The sequence below is a fragment of the Mesoplodon bidens genome, assembly GCF_964165515.1.
Source record: "Mesoplodon bidens genome assembly, chromosome: 3".
NCBI classification, from domain to species: domain Eukaryota; kingdom Metazoa; phylum Chordata; class Mammalia; order Artiodactyla; family Ziphiidae; genus Mesoplodon; species Mesoplodon bidens.
The window spans coordinates 56,184,816-56,201,423 of record NC_138178.1 but is presented as its reverse complement, the minus strand read 5'-3'; the positions used below and the strand labels follow the sequence as shown (position 1 = coordinate 56,201,423).

General features: G+C 39.5%; 1 protein-coding gene across 2 annotated transcripts in view; it reads right to left on the bottom strand.

Annotated features, from left to right (window-relative positions):
• ZWILCH (zwilch kinetochore protein) overlaps window positions 1–16,608 on the bottom strand; it is a 39,778-nt gene that overhangs the window by 7,170 nt on the left and 16,000 nt on the right. For both annotated transcript variants that reach the window (XM_081227626.1, XM_081227627.1), the window contains exons 8-16: window positions 15,857–15,928; window positions 11,481–11,574; window positions 10,920–10,969; window positions 10,155–10,260; window positions 9,545–9,624; window positions 8,201–8,357; window positions 7,660–7,688; window positions 3,394–3,530; window positions 2,253–2,348 (exon numbers count right to left, since the gene is read on the bottom strand). In XM_081227626.1, coding sequence (XP_081083752.1) covers window positions 2,253–2,348; window positions 3,394–3,530; window positions 7,660–7,688; window positions 8,201–8,357; window positions 9,545–9,624; window positions 10,155–10,260; window positions 10,920–10,969; window positions 11,481–11,574; window positions 15,857–15,928 — 821 coding nt within the window. The remainder of the gene's footprint in view (window positions 1–2,252; window positions 2,349–3,393; window positions 3,531–7,659; window positions 7,689–8,200; window positions 8,358–9,544; window positions 9,625–10,154; window positions 10,261–10,919; window positions 10,970–11,480; window positions 11,575–15,856; window positions 15,929–16,608) is intronic.

Below are 16,608 nucleotides of genomic sequence, written 5' to 3'. Positions count from 1 at the left end.
ATGGGATTAACAGATACACACCATTATATATAAAAGAGATAAACAACAAGGATTTACTATATAGCACAGGGAACTATATTCAATATCTTGTTAATAACCTATAATGAAAAAGAACCTGAAAAAAAAATAGTATATATAACTGAATCACTTTGTTTTATACCTGAAACTAATACAATATGGTAAATCAACTATATTTCAATAAAAATTAAATAAACAGGGCTTCCCTGGTGGCGCAGTGGTTGAGAGTCCGCCTGCCGATGCAGGGGACGTGGGTTCGTACCCCGGTCCGGGAAGATCCCACATGCCACGGAGCAGCTAAGCCCGTGAGCCATGGCCGCTGAGCCTGCGCGTCCGGAGCCTGTGCTCCGCAACGGGAGAGGCCACAAAAGTGAGAGGCCCGCGTACCGCAAAAAAAAAAAAATAAATAAAAAATTAAATAAACAATTCAATTTTGAGAAATGTTGTAATAGAGAAATATCAGACATGGGAGGGGACAATACACGAGGGGTAATTTAACTCATATTGGGATTGTAGAGTTGGAAAAGAATCCTCAGATATTGTGGTCTTTGAGCTGAGCTTATAATGAAATTAGAAGGAGGAGTTGGTTAAGTGGACAAGATCCAGGATGAAAGAAGGGCACGGGCGTAGGCACTGTCAGGTAAGCGTGTGCAGTATCTGAGGAAATGCAGTAATATAGGGTCGCTGACTCAAAAGGCGAGTGGGAAGGCGTGGTGGCACGTGAACCAGAAAGGCACAGCAGCCGGGCACAGAAGGTCTCACAGACCACACTGAGGTGATGGAACACTGTCCTAAAGGTAAGGGAGCCATTTAAACAGAAGGAAGTCATGATGGGATCTGAATTTTAGGAAGATCACTTTGGCGGTCACAGAGAAGGAAGTTAATGGAGGCAGATAGAGCAGCTAGGAAAAAGGATTTTACTGCGCTCAGCCCAGGTATGAGATGAGCAGATATGAAATAGATGCGAAGATGTAGAGAGAGGAACAGATTCAAGAGCTTCCAAGGAGGTCAGGACTTGGAAACCATTTCAAGGAGGAAGGAAGTGACAGCAGTAAGTGGAAGATAAGTCCTAGGTTTCTGTTTGGGGCACTAGGTGGAGATTATGATGGCCACTTGAGAGGTCATGTGGGAGGAGGAGACGTGTTAGGAAGGGGAGTGAAGAGTTGGGACTTAGAGTCTGAACTACCTACAGGACGTTAAAGTTGAGAATTCATGTCTAACAGACACCTAGAAACATGGGTGTGAAGCTCAGGAGAAGCTGGAGATGTGGGTTATGAATTATCATTAGCCCAGAGGAACTGAAGATTGGGGTGTGAACGAAATCACCCAGGGAAGACAGGAAGTAAGAAAAGAGGGCAGAGGGTAGAGTTCTGGTGGAAACTCACATATGAATGAGGCAGAATTTGAAAAGAGGACCATTCTCAGTCTTGGAGGTGGGCCAGAGAGGTAGAGTTAAAATTAAGACAGAATGTTATGCCATGAAAACAGACGAAGGGGATGGGTTCAAGAAAGCAATAGTATTAAATGCCACAGAGTCTTACAAGTGCTTACGGAAGGAGAAAGAATTAGTGGGCTAGCTAATTACACAAGGGGCCAAAAAACTCTTCTCCTGGAAAGTGTCCTCTGGATTTGCCAATTAGAAGGCCACTGGCAACTTCTGCTAAACAATTTCAGGGGAGTGATGGGGTTTGGCGAAGAGGGAACTATATAGAGGGAGGGTATAAATGGAGTGGCTTCAGTGTGAGAGAAATTTCAAGTCTATTATATGCTGAGAGAAGAGTCAGTGGAGACCATGATTTGAGGCAACCTCAGTGTCCCGCATGGATGGCCGATCTATCATCTTAGCCTCAGCTCCATACCTCCGCAATCCCCAATCCCAGATTCTTCTCTCATTCCCACAGCCATACCTCTGACTTCGCTGTCATTACCCCGATCACATTCTTCCCAACTTGTCACTTCCCTTCTGGCTGAAGTTTCTGCCCTATTCTGTGAAGAAATTACAAATTGAGAGAAAAATGAAAGTAGAGGACCGACAGTCTAAAGAGAGGAGACCACAGGTCTGGGAGAAGGAAGAGGGAGGACTCTATCAGACTATGTTCAGGGGATGGGAATCAGATGACTATGGTTTCAGAGGTGAAGCAGCTCTGGGTCATGAGGTCCCCATGGAGCAGACACTGAAATTGCCTAGAATCATGGCTGGACTTGAAGTATAATTTAATTATTAAATTGCTTACTTTTGATATAAGTCTTTTATAGCAGTTGGTCTGACTGGCAGCTGAAAAATGTGTTGCTCATCAAGAGGATTGTGTTCATAAAATTTTATGCAGGATCTAAAGAGAAAAAAAGAAGAAAAAAAGAATTGCTTTTGGAAAAAAATGCCACTTGGAGATAAAGGCTTTCTGTTAGTCTAAAGCTCATAAAGGAAACATTAAATCCCCATCCCAACAACACTTAGGTTATTATTTTTTTGAAAGAAAATATCATTCACTTAAAAAAAATTAATAGTGGACATATTTCTCATAAATATAAAATATATTTATGTTGATCTCAAGTAAAGGTGTAAGTGGGGAGAAAGAGGTATCAGAAAGAGAAAAACAAAAAGGCAAAAGAGAAACAAAGATATAGTCTCCATTGTTTTCCAAGTATGGGGAATTAAACAGTTAACTCACATATACTACTGATCTTTAATGGAAAAAAAAACAAAACCAAAAAAAACACAGTAACAATTTCAAACTTTTCCCTTTACAAGTAAGTCAAATTCTAATTTTGGAAAAGGAAATGGTACATTTTCTTCCACAGGGAAAAATAAACCCAGTTCTTCCACTGGATGGTTCACTTATTTCCAGTTTGAAGCCTCAAAAACTACATGTAAGACACCAACGATCCATGTGTAAGGATTATTCCAAACTGTTTTTAGTCAAACTGATTGACAAACTCTCTAAAATTTCAGCAACCCTATTGACAGAGGTCTGCTAATAAAATTCGATTCCATTCAGTTACCATATAGATGGTTGGCAATGATTAGCCTGACCCAAATTTATAAGGATATAAAGAAAAGAGAAGGAACTAATATTTATTAAGCACCTCAAGTGTCAACTACTTTATACACATCACACCGTTTTTATAGATGAAAAACAAGATGCAGTGAAAGGAAACTTCCTTAGAAAGGAAGTGCTAGATCCAAGTGTCCAACCTGATTCCTCCTGAATCCAAAGCCTTTCCTTCTCATGGCAGTGACTTAGAACCTTTCTGTTACTGTGAAGACAGGGTACACAGATTCTATCCTAACTGATAGTAAAAAAAGGCAGTTATTTTGGCTGCAACTATTTCAGAAGAGAGTACATTTTTATGTAAGTAAACAACAGAAACACTTACTGTGTTAAAGAAAAGAGGAGTTCATGTTGAGGTTTAATGAAAAGCATGCAACTGACTACTATTTCAAGAATATGGTGGAGTTTTTGAACACGATGAACCTGCTCTTGTGTATCTACTGATGGAGAAATGAAATATTCCTGGAATGAAAAAAAGGACAAGGAAAATAGGGAGTCAAAGAACAAGTGGAATCTCTGGAAAGAATTAACCGTGCCTACTAAACCTCAGTGTGGATGCCTGATTAATAGGGAGGGAAAAAAGAAGACAGGAGGCAGCTAGATAGCCTTCCTCCTTTCAATACTATTCCTCAAACTAAACTCCAAGTCTTCACTGAGAATGTTCTAAGCAAACCATTATACACATTCTCTGGTAAAAGCAAATCACAGAACTGCTTCACCAAGGAGGTCCAAGTAGGTAACTAGTACCACCCATCAAACTCTCCAGATGGAAAGAATGGCAAATCCACAAGATAATTCTTAACTTCAACAAACTTGCTAGGTTGATGGGAGTACTCATGTCTAAAAATAGATAGGAAACCTGAAGTAGCAAGAAATTAAGCAATTGTAGTGATAAGCTTCCACTAACATATATCACTGGTAAACTGGTATGAGGTTTTGGAAAAGAAAGTTGGCAATATTATGTCAAGCCATCATAATATGCTCAGATCTACTTCTGAGACCCAATCCTAAGGAAATAATCCATGGTAAATACAGTGGGTGGAATTCTACAATGACCCCCAAGATTCTCACCCACTGGAATACACATCTTGTATAATTCATTCTCCCTGAGCGAAGCCAGAATCTATAAATATGGTGGGTTGTTACTCCCATTATTAGGTTACTGATTGACTTTGAATGAATCAAAAGGGAGAGCATCGCCTGGTCATTACTATGACCTAGTCAGTGAGCTCTTGAAGCATTAGAGATGCTCTCCTGCTGGCTTTGAAGAAACAAACTGCCACGTTGTGGAGAAGGCCACATGGTAAGAACCCACAAGTAACCTCTAGGACCTGAGGCCAGTACTGGACCAACAGTTAGCAAGAAAATGGGGACCTTCATCAAAGGGCCACAAGTAAATGAATTCTGCCAACAATAAGCGAGGGAACTTAAAAGTAGATCTTTCCCTCATCAAGCCTCCAGATGACACCTTGATTTCAGCCTTGTGAAACCCTGAGCAGAGGACGCAGGTAAAATGTGCCCAACTCCCAACTCCTGGAAACTGTGAGATAATCCATTTGTGTTCATTTAAGCTCCTAAATTTTGTTAGGTGGCAACTGAAAACTAATACAGTAAGGGAAAAGTTATGGTCATCTTTTAATTGAGTGGAGGTAATGGCAAGGGAGTAGGAGAGATCCATGGGTAATCCTCAATTACAGTTTAAAGGAAGCTACGCAAAATGTGATAAACTAATTTAATGCAAAATCATTTATAATTAAATCCAAAATATAGGGACATATTAATTGTCTTACACAGGTTATTCCAAAATGTGAAAATAACACAAGTAGGAAAATAGGCATGGTCCCAGGCAGAGAGTACCCCAAAGCAGCCCCACTCACCACAGGCTACAGATTACAACATTCCCCACACCTGCCACCCATATTCCCTGTGGTCCTCTGACAGCTCTGGACGTGGCCCACCTAGGTCTTTTTCACAAAGGAACAGACCCAGATTGCCTTTCCCCTTTCTCTCTACCCATGCTACAACCCCGCCTGGTCTACCTCGGTCTGTCCCCAAGACCCTGCACAGAGAAGAGGTGACATAGCCTGATGTTACTGATTACTTGGAGGCAGTACAGCCTAGTGAGGGCTTCTCAAGGTGTGGCCTGCTGTGACAGGCAGAAAACCACCCTCAAAAGATGTTCATGGGGCTTCCCTGGTGGCGCAGTTGTTGAGAGTCCGCCTGCTGATGCAGGGGACACGGGTTCGTGCCCCAGTCCGGGAAGATCCCACATGCCGCGGAGCGGCTAGGCCCGTGAGCCATGGCCGCTGAGCCTGCGCGTCCAGAGCCTGTGCTCTGCAACGGGAGAGGCCACAGCAGTGAGAGGCCCGCGTACTGCAAAAAAAAAAAAAAAAAAAAAAAAAAAAGATGTTCATGTCCTAATCCCAGAACCTGTGAATATGTTACATTTATGGCAAAAGGAATTAAGGTTGCAGATGTATATGGTCATTTGACCTTAAAATTGGGAAAGTATCCTGGATTATGCAGGTGAGCCCAATCTAATCATATGAACCCTTAAAACTGGATGAGGGAGGCAGAGACACAGCATGAGAAGGACTTGACCCACTATAGCTGCCTTTGGAGATGGAAGAAGGGGGCCAAGAGCCAAGGTATGGGTTGGCCCTTGGAAGTTGGGAACAGTCCTCAGTTTATAGCCAGCAAGAAAAAGGTACCTCTGTCCTATAATTATGAGGAATTGAATTCTGCTAATAACTCAAATGAGCAGGAAATGGATCCTCCCCCTACAGGCAGGCTCCAGACAGGTACACAGCCTGCCAACACCCTAATTTTAGCCTAGTGAGACCCAGACTAGACTTCCGAACTAGAGAACTACAGAGTAATACATTTGTGTGTGTTGCTTTAAGACACTAAGTGTGTGGTAATTTGTTATGGCAGCAATAGAAATCTAATATATCTGCAAACCACTTGCATCAGAATCATCTGCAGATGGAGATGGTTTGTTTAAAATGACATATTCCAGGGAGTTCCCTGGTGGCCTAGTGATTAGGATTCTGGGCTTTCAGTGCCACGGCCTGGGTTCAATCCCTGGTCAGGGAACTGAGATCCCACAAGCTGTGCAGTGCGGCCAAAAAAAAAGGACATATTCCAGAGCCCCTAGACCTACTGAGTCACTGGGGCCCAGGAATTAGCATTTTAACAAGGCTTCTAGGAGATTCTCAAAGTTTAAGAACCATTGTGTCAAAAGTCTGGAGTCGGGGGCTTCCCTGGTGGCGCAGTGGTTAAGAATCCGCCTGCCAATGCAGGGGACACGGGTTCGAGCCCTGGTCCGGGAAGATCCCACATGCTGGGGAGCAACTAAGCCTGTCAGCCACAACTACTGAAGCCCACGCGCCTAGAGCCCGTGCTCTGCAACGAGAGAAGCTGCTGCAATGAGAAGCCCGCGCACTGCAACGAACTGTAGCTCCTGCTCATCACAACTAGAGAAAGCCCGCATACAGCAACAAAGACCCAATGCAGCCAAAAAAAAAAAAAAAGTCTGGAGTCAAACCATATTTTAAAAAACAGGCATATTAAATGACTTGAGGGGAATTCATAAAAATAAGGGTACTCATATTTGAGTGCTGAGATTAAGGGTGTATTTGCATTATATTCTAATTTTCGAAATGTTATTACTTTCCTAAGTATAAAAAAATGTATCAAAAGTTTCCACTAAAAATATACACCCTTAAAAAATGTTTAAACTCTGAATAGCAAAACTTAACCTCAAAAGAATCCAGCTGAGTCTTACTTTGCATAATAGATAAAGCTAGAGTTTTCCTATCTTGGCATTTTTATAAGAGACCAGATGTCATTTGAAGATCCATTTTCTAAAAGAATCTTACAACAAATGTCAAGGGTCCTCATGGATGCTCTTTAATCTCCTTAACTTTCTAAATCAAGACACTAGGAAAATAAAAAAGTTCATAATCATGACCCTGAAATCCAGAAGCATCTTTTTTTTTAAATTTAATTTATTTTTTATACAGCAGGTTCTTATTAGTCATCCATTTTATACACATCAGTGTATACATGTCAATCTCAATCTCCCAATTCATCACACCACCACCACCCACCGCTCTTTGTTCTCTACATCTGTGTCCCAATTTCTGCCCTGCAAACTGGTTCATCTGTACCATTTTTCTAGGTTCCACATATATCAGAAGCATCTTTTGAATCAATATGTTAAGGAACATAACAAACTCTTTGGAAGTAATCCTTCACGTGTAAAAGAAATGGGTCAAGAGAATATAAAGCAAATATTCCCTTATAAGGCCTATCAAAGAAAGGCATTCCTTAACCGTTTTAGATAAATGGGAGTTGTGGGAGTACACTAGTTTAATAAGCAGGATACAACTTTATGCAGTATCATACACTTATAAAGAATGAGAAGTGACATTGAATGGGCTACCTTTTTGTCTGTCATATTAGACAGTGGAATTGCTCGTCTTAATCTATCTGTTTCCTAGAACAGAGGCTGGCACAGAATAGACACTTCATAACTGTATGCAGAATGACCGAAGAAAGAAAAACCAACTTTAGAATAAAAACTCACCAAATGATTCAAAGATGCAAGTTCTTGGCCTATCAGGAAAAAACACATATATGCAAATAAGCCTTAGGTATTATCTATTACAAATTAAGCAACTTAAGAAAAATATTTCATAGTTCATATATAAAAGAAATGCTCAAGCTAAACAGTTTCTCACAAAAAGCCAAAATTTCTGGTATATTACACCATAAATATAAATTAATACTTATTCTAAAAATGATCAAAGTTTGCCCCTAATAAAAACAACCAAGTAATGGGTATTAAAATAAAAAGCGTTTTTTATTTACTACATTAACCTCAAAGAATCTCAAAACATTTGAATTAAAGACAAAGAAAAACTATAGTTATCTTTAATATAATATCTTTATCGAGCAGGAAACTAAGGCTCAAAAAATGGGAGTGCCTGTCTCACAGTGAACCAGGGGCAAAGCCAGGACTACAAACAATTAGGGACAAGTACAAAGATAAAATCTGAGAATACCTATGCAGCTTTTAATTTTTTATGATGCAGCTTTTAATTTTTTGAGCTGGGAAATGGACTTACCTATGAAAAAACAGATATAATCTTTCTTCAGTTTATCCAAACCAATTTCCAAAAGCATCTGAACTGGAACAATACCACTGAGAGAAACCGTGTCCATGGTTCCATGGTAGGACTGATGAATGAGCTTACTTAGTAAACTGTTACTCCCACTATGAAGCTAGAAATTGAGAAAAGTTTATAAAGCCACAAATACAAATATAAAAAGTCCAGTAAGCAAGAGAAACAAACTGCATTAGCTAAAAGCCAAAACTTATAAGCTTACGTTTTTCATCACCTAAAACATTTGTCATTTTCTCATTACTGTCCTTCTGTTATCTCTAATTTCCAACACAATCTTCTGCATTTTCTTTTTTTTAATACTATTTTCACTTTGCACTTGTTGTACATGGTAGTGATATACTTGTAAATATCTCACAAACACAGAAACTCGCAAGAGAAAAATTCGATGGGCAAGACTAAAATGCATAGAATGACTAATGCCAAATAGGGGTAGGGTTTGCATGCTTCTGCTCTGCAGTGTATTTCCGTTCACACCTAGGAAAGTTTCTGTCATTGTCATGAATTGGCAGTTGTGTTATTTAAAATAATTCCTATTAGATGAAGAATCTTTTTGTTTCTAGCTTTTACCCTAAATTTTTCTTCATTATAAAACCACAAATTCATTATGGAAAATCCATGAAGTACAGAAATGTATAATGCAGTTGGAGAAACTCATTTATAACCCTACCACCAGAGGTGACTATCATATTTTAGTGTATTTGTTTCTGGGTTTTTCTCTCCAAAATTTGTATTTTTTATACAATAGTGTATAATCCTTTCTTTTTACTGAACACTATAAGCATTTCTCACATCATCTGTAGCAAGTATTACATGTGCCATTATGTGGCTATATCATTATTTACTTAGGCATTCCATTAATAGTGAAAATTCAGGTCATTTACAATTTTTGCTACTGTAAATGAGGCTGTAATGATTATCATGATACATAAAATCTTGATACATATTCCTGTGTATGGCCTTAGGATGGATACATTTCGAGGATCTCAATACATGATCATAATTGCTTTTTAGAGAGTGTTCCAGTTTGTACTCTCATAAGTAGTATATGAGAACAATCATTCATAGCAACAGTAACGACAATACTAGTAGCTTACAAATACTGTGCACTTAACTATGAACTAAGTGCTAAGTGCTTCACATGAATTAAGGAACCTGTCCAAGTTTACACAGCTAGAAAGTGGCAGAGCTAGAATTCAAACTCAGGCAGTCTGCTCCAGAGCTTATGTCCTTAACCAGTTTGCTATGCTGCTGAGAAAAGGTTCTCACACACACTACTAAACCTACCCATGGCTGTATATCACCACGCTGTAGACTCTGGATGATCAACGTGAAACACTTCACCAAGTCTTGATAAGAAATCACACCTTGGAAAGCAAGTCAGTCTAACATTACTTTCATGGTTATTTCTGCAGATCAAATATGTCATTCATTTCAAGGATACACAAATGAAGTGGAAGACAAGTATCTGAACTTTATGGATGGGGAAGGGAGAAAGAAATTAAAGCCCCCCTCCCCCCAAAAAAAGCATTTTTAAAGAAAGAAATTAAACCCATTGCCATAAAATAACATACTTAGTAAAGTATTATGGAATATCTTTTCCTAATAATTATAATTTCACTAAGGTATATGTTTTGGTTCATATAAATACAGCATAAAAACGACCTAGGTCTTATACTTCCGGCAAGAGAAAAGGACAGATTCTACGAATTGCCTTGTCTTAGGAAAATTCTTGAGTAAAATGTGCCAATGCATTATTAGAAATGAGTTTGATAAAACAGGAACCAGATGTCCACACAAGACTAGCAGTACACACTGTATTATTTTCAAAAGACTTAAAAGTAAACCTAAAAAATAACAGGAAAAATTTTATTTCACAATCCTGATGGACACCTACTACTACTCATTTTGCACCACAGCTGCTCAGCAAAATCGAGATCACCCCGTACTGTGAGAAGACACTCCATGGACCGATCAACTGCAGCAGAGTCATGTTTCACTGTCTGGAAAAGAAGTGAGTGCCAAAGAATACTCAGTTTATTTTTTAAAAAGTACAACAGTTTAAGGCCAATAAGCTTTCTAATGCTACTCTGAGAAAAGGTGGGGTCATGAACACATGCAAAGAGAGACGTGAATGCATCTTCTACAATTTCATCCACTAATGAGGAGATACAAATAAATAGACAGTGAAAAGCGGGACCTCTAAAATTGTTTTTAAACTCTGATGCCTAAAAACAAGCATTCAACTTTCCTCCCATGGAAAAATATTTAATTAAATTACCTTTGTCTCCATTTTCCTATTTGTCAAATGACAACATATTAAGTGCAATTTAATAGTACCACCTGTGGCATATTAACATGCCATCTCATAACATATTAATATACTATAATAATATCACCCCACAGTATAGTAACATATTCATTTCCATTTCTCTGCAGTTAAGTGATTAATAATAAATACGTACTAGTTCTCTTTAAAAATATTCATCGGTTCTCAAGGAAAATAATCACTAGTGCTGACATTAAAGACCAACAAAAAACTTCTCTCAAAATGCTACCTTGGCTGTAGCAGATCCATTTGAGATTGTATGACGTGAAAGACAACAGTACAACCAAATTTTACAAGCTCTTTCAGTGTGCACTTCTGATAATAATCACTTACCTCTGTGGTTTTTTTCGTAGAATCACCAAATTCATCCAGCTTATTTAAGTCTAGAAAGTGGCAAAAGCTTATTAACTCTGGATTTTATTTATTTTTCTTCATTCCAAATTATTTCCATCCTAATCCTATTTTCAAATGGCAAATGAAGATAGCAGAAGTATAACCAGGTATTTTAGCAAATTACTTAGCTCTCCAGTGGAGGTTAAAATAGATACCTACTAGGTAGGGGTGTAAAGATGAACTAAGATACAATGAAAGACCCTGACACACAATGTCAAGCACATGGTAGGTGCTCAAAGGTTACAATCTCAAATATGATTGCAGTATATAAAATGTAAATTAAATAAGTATTATAATTCTTAAAATCACCGAGACCTTTACAGTTAGCAATTCAGAATGGAAGCTGCCCCTCTCACCATGACAGACCTCATAGCTTTAGATATATCCCAACCAAAAAGAATATCAAGCATAAGAAGACAGTTTACATTTAAATATAGCAAGCATAAATTCCCAATTAAGAAAAATAAACAAAAAACAAGCATGAGTTAGGAAAACAAACACCATTCAGAAATTCCTGCACAAGTTCAACAGCAGATTTTGCTTCCAGAGACTCAGGCCATTCAGTTACACCAGTCCTCAAACCATCAGCTAAAACCTGTGAGAGATTAAAAAAAAAACAAACCCCAAAAACTTGTTAGCAAAAAACATAGTTTAATCAGTAAAATGTATTTAGTAATAATATTAGTGTGTGTACATATATATATATATATATATATATATATATATATATATATATATACACTTTTTTTTTTCTTTTTACTTGGCCATACCACGTGGCTTGTGGGATTTTAATTCTCTGACCAGGGATCAAACCCGGGCCCTCGGCAGTGAGAGCGTGGAGTCCTAATCACTGGACTGCCAGGGAATTCCTAGTACCTTGAATTCTTCAATGTTTAATGAGATGCCAGGAACTGTTCTAAATGTTTCATATGCAGTATGTTATTTAATCCTCACAAAAACCCTATGAGGCAGATTCTACTAGCACTCCCATTTTACTGAGACTAAGAGGTTAATTAACTTGCTTAAGGTCACACAGTTAGTAACTGACAGTGCCAGGACATATATCCAGCAGTCTTATGCTAAAGATGGTATTCTGAACTCTCATTATGTGTGCATAGGTGTTATAAAGGATTCAAGACCTATGAGCCTGCCTTGAAGACACTTCTAATTTTGGTTAAGAAGGACCGATAATACAGATGAAATAACTGGGGAACAACAAATATGAGACTGAGTGGAAGTTTACATAAAAATACCATGAATGTGTATGCCTATACCTACAATATCTAAACTGAACTAAGGAAAGAGGTCGAGGGCAAGACAGGCTGGAATGGCCAGAGGAACGATGTGAAACATTAGCTCAACTCAAATGCAGGAACCATTGGCTACAGAGCAGGGGATAAGATGAAGAAGGTGGGATGATTCCGCCAAGGGTGGCGAAAACACCCAGGAAACGGCGGCAAATAAGAGTACAAGGAATAGGGATTAGACAGGAATAGTGGTGTTAAAACTTGAAAAGATTTTTTATTTCATTGGGAAGACAACAGCCATTGTTGATTTTTTGACAGGAAAATGACATGGTCAAGCAGCTAAGAATTCTCCCGTCAGAAATACTCAGGATAGAGTCTAAGGAAAAAAGAAAGTACAGTGTTTCTCAATAGGAGTGAGATCATCCTCCATCCCCAGGGAGTCTTTGGAAAAACGTGAAGATAAATTTTGGCGTCACAGTGACTGTGTGTACAGGAGCACTTTGAGCATTTAGTTTGGTGGGGGCCAAGGATGCTACACAGCTTGCAATGTGTACAATGGTCCCAAACCACAAAGAATGATCCTGCCCAAGATGCCCAGAGTGTGTGTCCCTGTTGAGAACAATGAAGGATCATTAGAGTGGTCCAGAAGGGAGGTAATAAGGGCTTTAACTAAGATGGGCACAGTGATATACCTCAAAGCGAAAAAAACAAAAACCAAACAGTACATTCGAGAGAAAGAGAGACAGACACACAGAAATATGTAAGGAGTAGAAGAAAAGAAAAAAAAAATCCTACTTATTTGTAAAAATACAGGGGACTGAACTTGGAGAGATGATGGCCACGTGCACATCTAAGAGTCTGTGAATTTCTAAGGAAGATTATAACATGGACTTCCAAGTCAGACAGACAGACATGTATTCGAATGAGTTTTAAACCAGCTCTTCCACTTACCAGTTGCTGACACCTCAGGCAAAATAACCGAACCATCTAGCACCACATGCTGGGCACACAGTAGAGTGGCAGCTTCTAGCTGTGGCAGTAACTAGAGATAGTTCTTACTAAAGTAAAAGACAGGGTTTCTAGCCTGTGAAACTGAAGGAATGATGAAATCACAGAAATAAATGGGGGGGTTTATTAAGAGGATCTAGTCTGGAGATTTCAAGTTTCATTTTGGACATACTGAATCGGAGGGAAGAGCCCTCTACTCAAGTGGGAACTAATTTGATGGAAGTGGGAGAGATCAGAAGTGGTAGCAGCTTAAAGATGGGAGTCTGGAGTTCCCTCGTAAAGGCGTTAGTCAAATCACTAAATGGATAAGCCCTCTGCCGGGTGGAGAAAGGCGGGCAGAGACAGGAAGGTAGAAGTATGACGGAAGCCCACAGGAAGGGTCCTGAAAGAGGAGCTCTCAAGAAAGAAGAAAGGTGAGAAAGGTAGAAAAAGTACCAAGTTTTTACAAATGGGGAAATAATGAGAGGAGGTAAAAGTATGAAAAACACCTGGTACTGTGCTAGAAGCTGAAGGCACAATGGGGTACTTGGCACTCAAACCTAGTAGGGGAGACAGAGAAGTAAACAAGTTACTGTTTGATAAACCATCTGACAAGGGGGGTGCGTAAGGTTCTACGGCAGCACGAAGCACAGGCAGCATAAGCTATTCTGGGGGATCAGGGCAATCATCTGAGGTGAAGATGTCACAGACCGCTAACCCAGCAAAGAAGTGGAAGAAGGGCACACTAGGCAGAACAACACACACACACACACCAGAAAGTGACAGTGTGATGGGACTGGAGCTGCTACAAGCAGGGAGCTCAGTATGGCAAAGCAGGGAGTGAGATTAAGCTAAAGAAATAAGTAGGAGCCAATAAGAACATGAAAAGATGCTCAATGTTATTAGCCATCATGGAAATGCACATCAAAACCATAATGAGGGACTTCCCTGGCAGTCCAGTAGTTAAAACTCCATGCTTCTACTGCAGGGGGCACCAGTTCAATCCCTAGTTGGGGAACTAAGATCCCACATGCCTAGCGGCACGGCCCCAAAAAACAAAACAAAAAAACCCCATAAACAAACCATAATGAGATACCACTTCACCCCCACTAGGATGGCTGTAACAACAATAAAAAAGACAGTATCAAGCATTGGCAAAGATATAGAGAAAATGGAACCCTCATACACTGCTGGTGGGAATGTAAAATGATTCAGCCACTTTGGAAAAGATACAGTTTGGCAGTTCCTCAAAAAGTTAAACATAGGGGCTTCCCTGGTGGCGCAGTGGTTGAGAGTCCGCCTGCCGATGCAGGGGACACGGGTTCGTGCCCCAGTCCGGGAAGATCCCACATGCCGCGGAGCGGCTGGGCCCGTGAGCCATGGCTGCTGAGCCTGCGCGTCTGGAGCCTGTGCTCCGCAACGGCAGAGGCCATGACAGTGAGAGGCCTGCGTACCACAAAAAAAAAAAAAAAAAAAAAAAGTGAAACATAGAGTTACCGTATGACCCAGCAACTCCACCCAAGAGATGTGTAAACATATGCCACATAAAAACTTATACACGACTATTCATGGCAGCATTATTCATAAATAGCCAAAAAGTAGAAACAACCAAAACATATGTCAACTGATGAATGGATAAACAAAAATGTAGTACATATGCACACTGGAATGTTATTTAGTAATAAAAAGGAACAAAGTACTACAGAAAGTAGATTAGTGGCTGCCAGGGGCTGGCAGGGGTGGGAGGTTTCTGCTAATGGGTATGGGGTTTCTTTTTGGGGTGATGAAAATACCCTAAAATTAAATATGGTCATGGTTGTACAACTCTGTCAGTATACTAACGACTATTGAATTATATACTTAAAACGAGTGAATTTTATGGGATGTAATTTCTATCTCAATAAAGCTGTTAAAAAAAAGAAAAGAAAAAAAGAAGTAAGTAGGGCAGTGACTGGATATAACTGGCTTTGTACACCAAGCTAAGACATTTGGAATTTCTACTGCATTAAAATGACTCCCCACAACGCCCCACCAGGACCTCCCTGGTGATCCAGTGGTTAAGAATCCGCCTTCCAATGAACTAAGATCCCACATGCCGCGGGGCAACTAAGCCCGCCCACCTCAACTAGAGAGGAGCCATAAGGCAAGATCCCTCATGCCACAACTAAGACCCGATGCAGCCAAAAGTAAATAAATAAACACATAAATAAACAAAATGAGCTCCCCCCCCACACCCCTGAGATTGAATTTGTAGAGTGGAGCTTAAATTACTGAAACATAAAAACACATGCTCATTAATCTTCAGCATCAATCAAAATCCCAATTAGTAACAAGCAGATTATACACACATTTGGAATTAACTGGCAACTGACTCATCTGGAAAGAGGGGAATCCATCATATGAATAAAACTCAAATACTTCGCAGAAAAGGCAAAAGAACTGTTACCCATTAACTACTAACCGATGAATGTTCCCTTTAACTGCAAGGACAATTACCACACAGTAACGCTGCCCCAATTGCCAAGCACATAACATTTGGAACAAATTTTGAAGAACACAAAACTAAATAACAATGACACTAGTAAACATTTTAATGAAAACATGAGATTTAATACAAGTTACAAATTCCAGAAGGATACTCACAAGGAGAAATTTCAGTTGTCTGTGAAGATGATTCAGAGGACCTCTGGGCTCTCCCAATTCCACCTTAATATTCTAAAAAGTTCCCAGAGTCAGTTTTAACTGGTAATCCCATCTTCTCTGCATCAGGGTCACAGTTATTTGCATTTCAAACTACCCACACATTTAAAAATATATTTCATAAAGCACTAGTGAATTGAAAAAGTAGGTCAATACTGCATTTAGAACACCTTCCCCAGCACACCACAGACCCCGCCCATCGCAATACAGTACCCTAAATTCAGGCCACCAGAACCCCTCTCTATACCACAACTGCAGCTACATGGAACACATGCTCTCCTACTCCGTCCCACTGAATTTCCAAAAGGACAAGGAGTAGAAATATAAATAAATACATCTCAAGACTCGGTGACAAACTTAGCATTACCACACACCAAAAACAACACCCTCCCTCCCCCAATAAATATGCTCATTAGACTTCTAACTGTTAAATCTACAATGTGCTGTCTTAGCCAGAGGTCAAAGTTTTATAAACCTAAAACCTTAAGAAAAAAACGCCGGGGGGATGGTTTGAAAGAGAAGAAAATAGTAAATGCCAGTATGTAAATTCCTATTGCAGGAAAAGAAAAGCGCTAAAAATATAATTATCCATGAGCCACCACTCTGAGGAAACCACTTGTAATGCTATCCAGGCCTTTGTGTACACATTTTTAAAAACCATAGTTGAGATCCTACTGTACATATAATTTTGTACT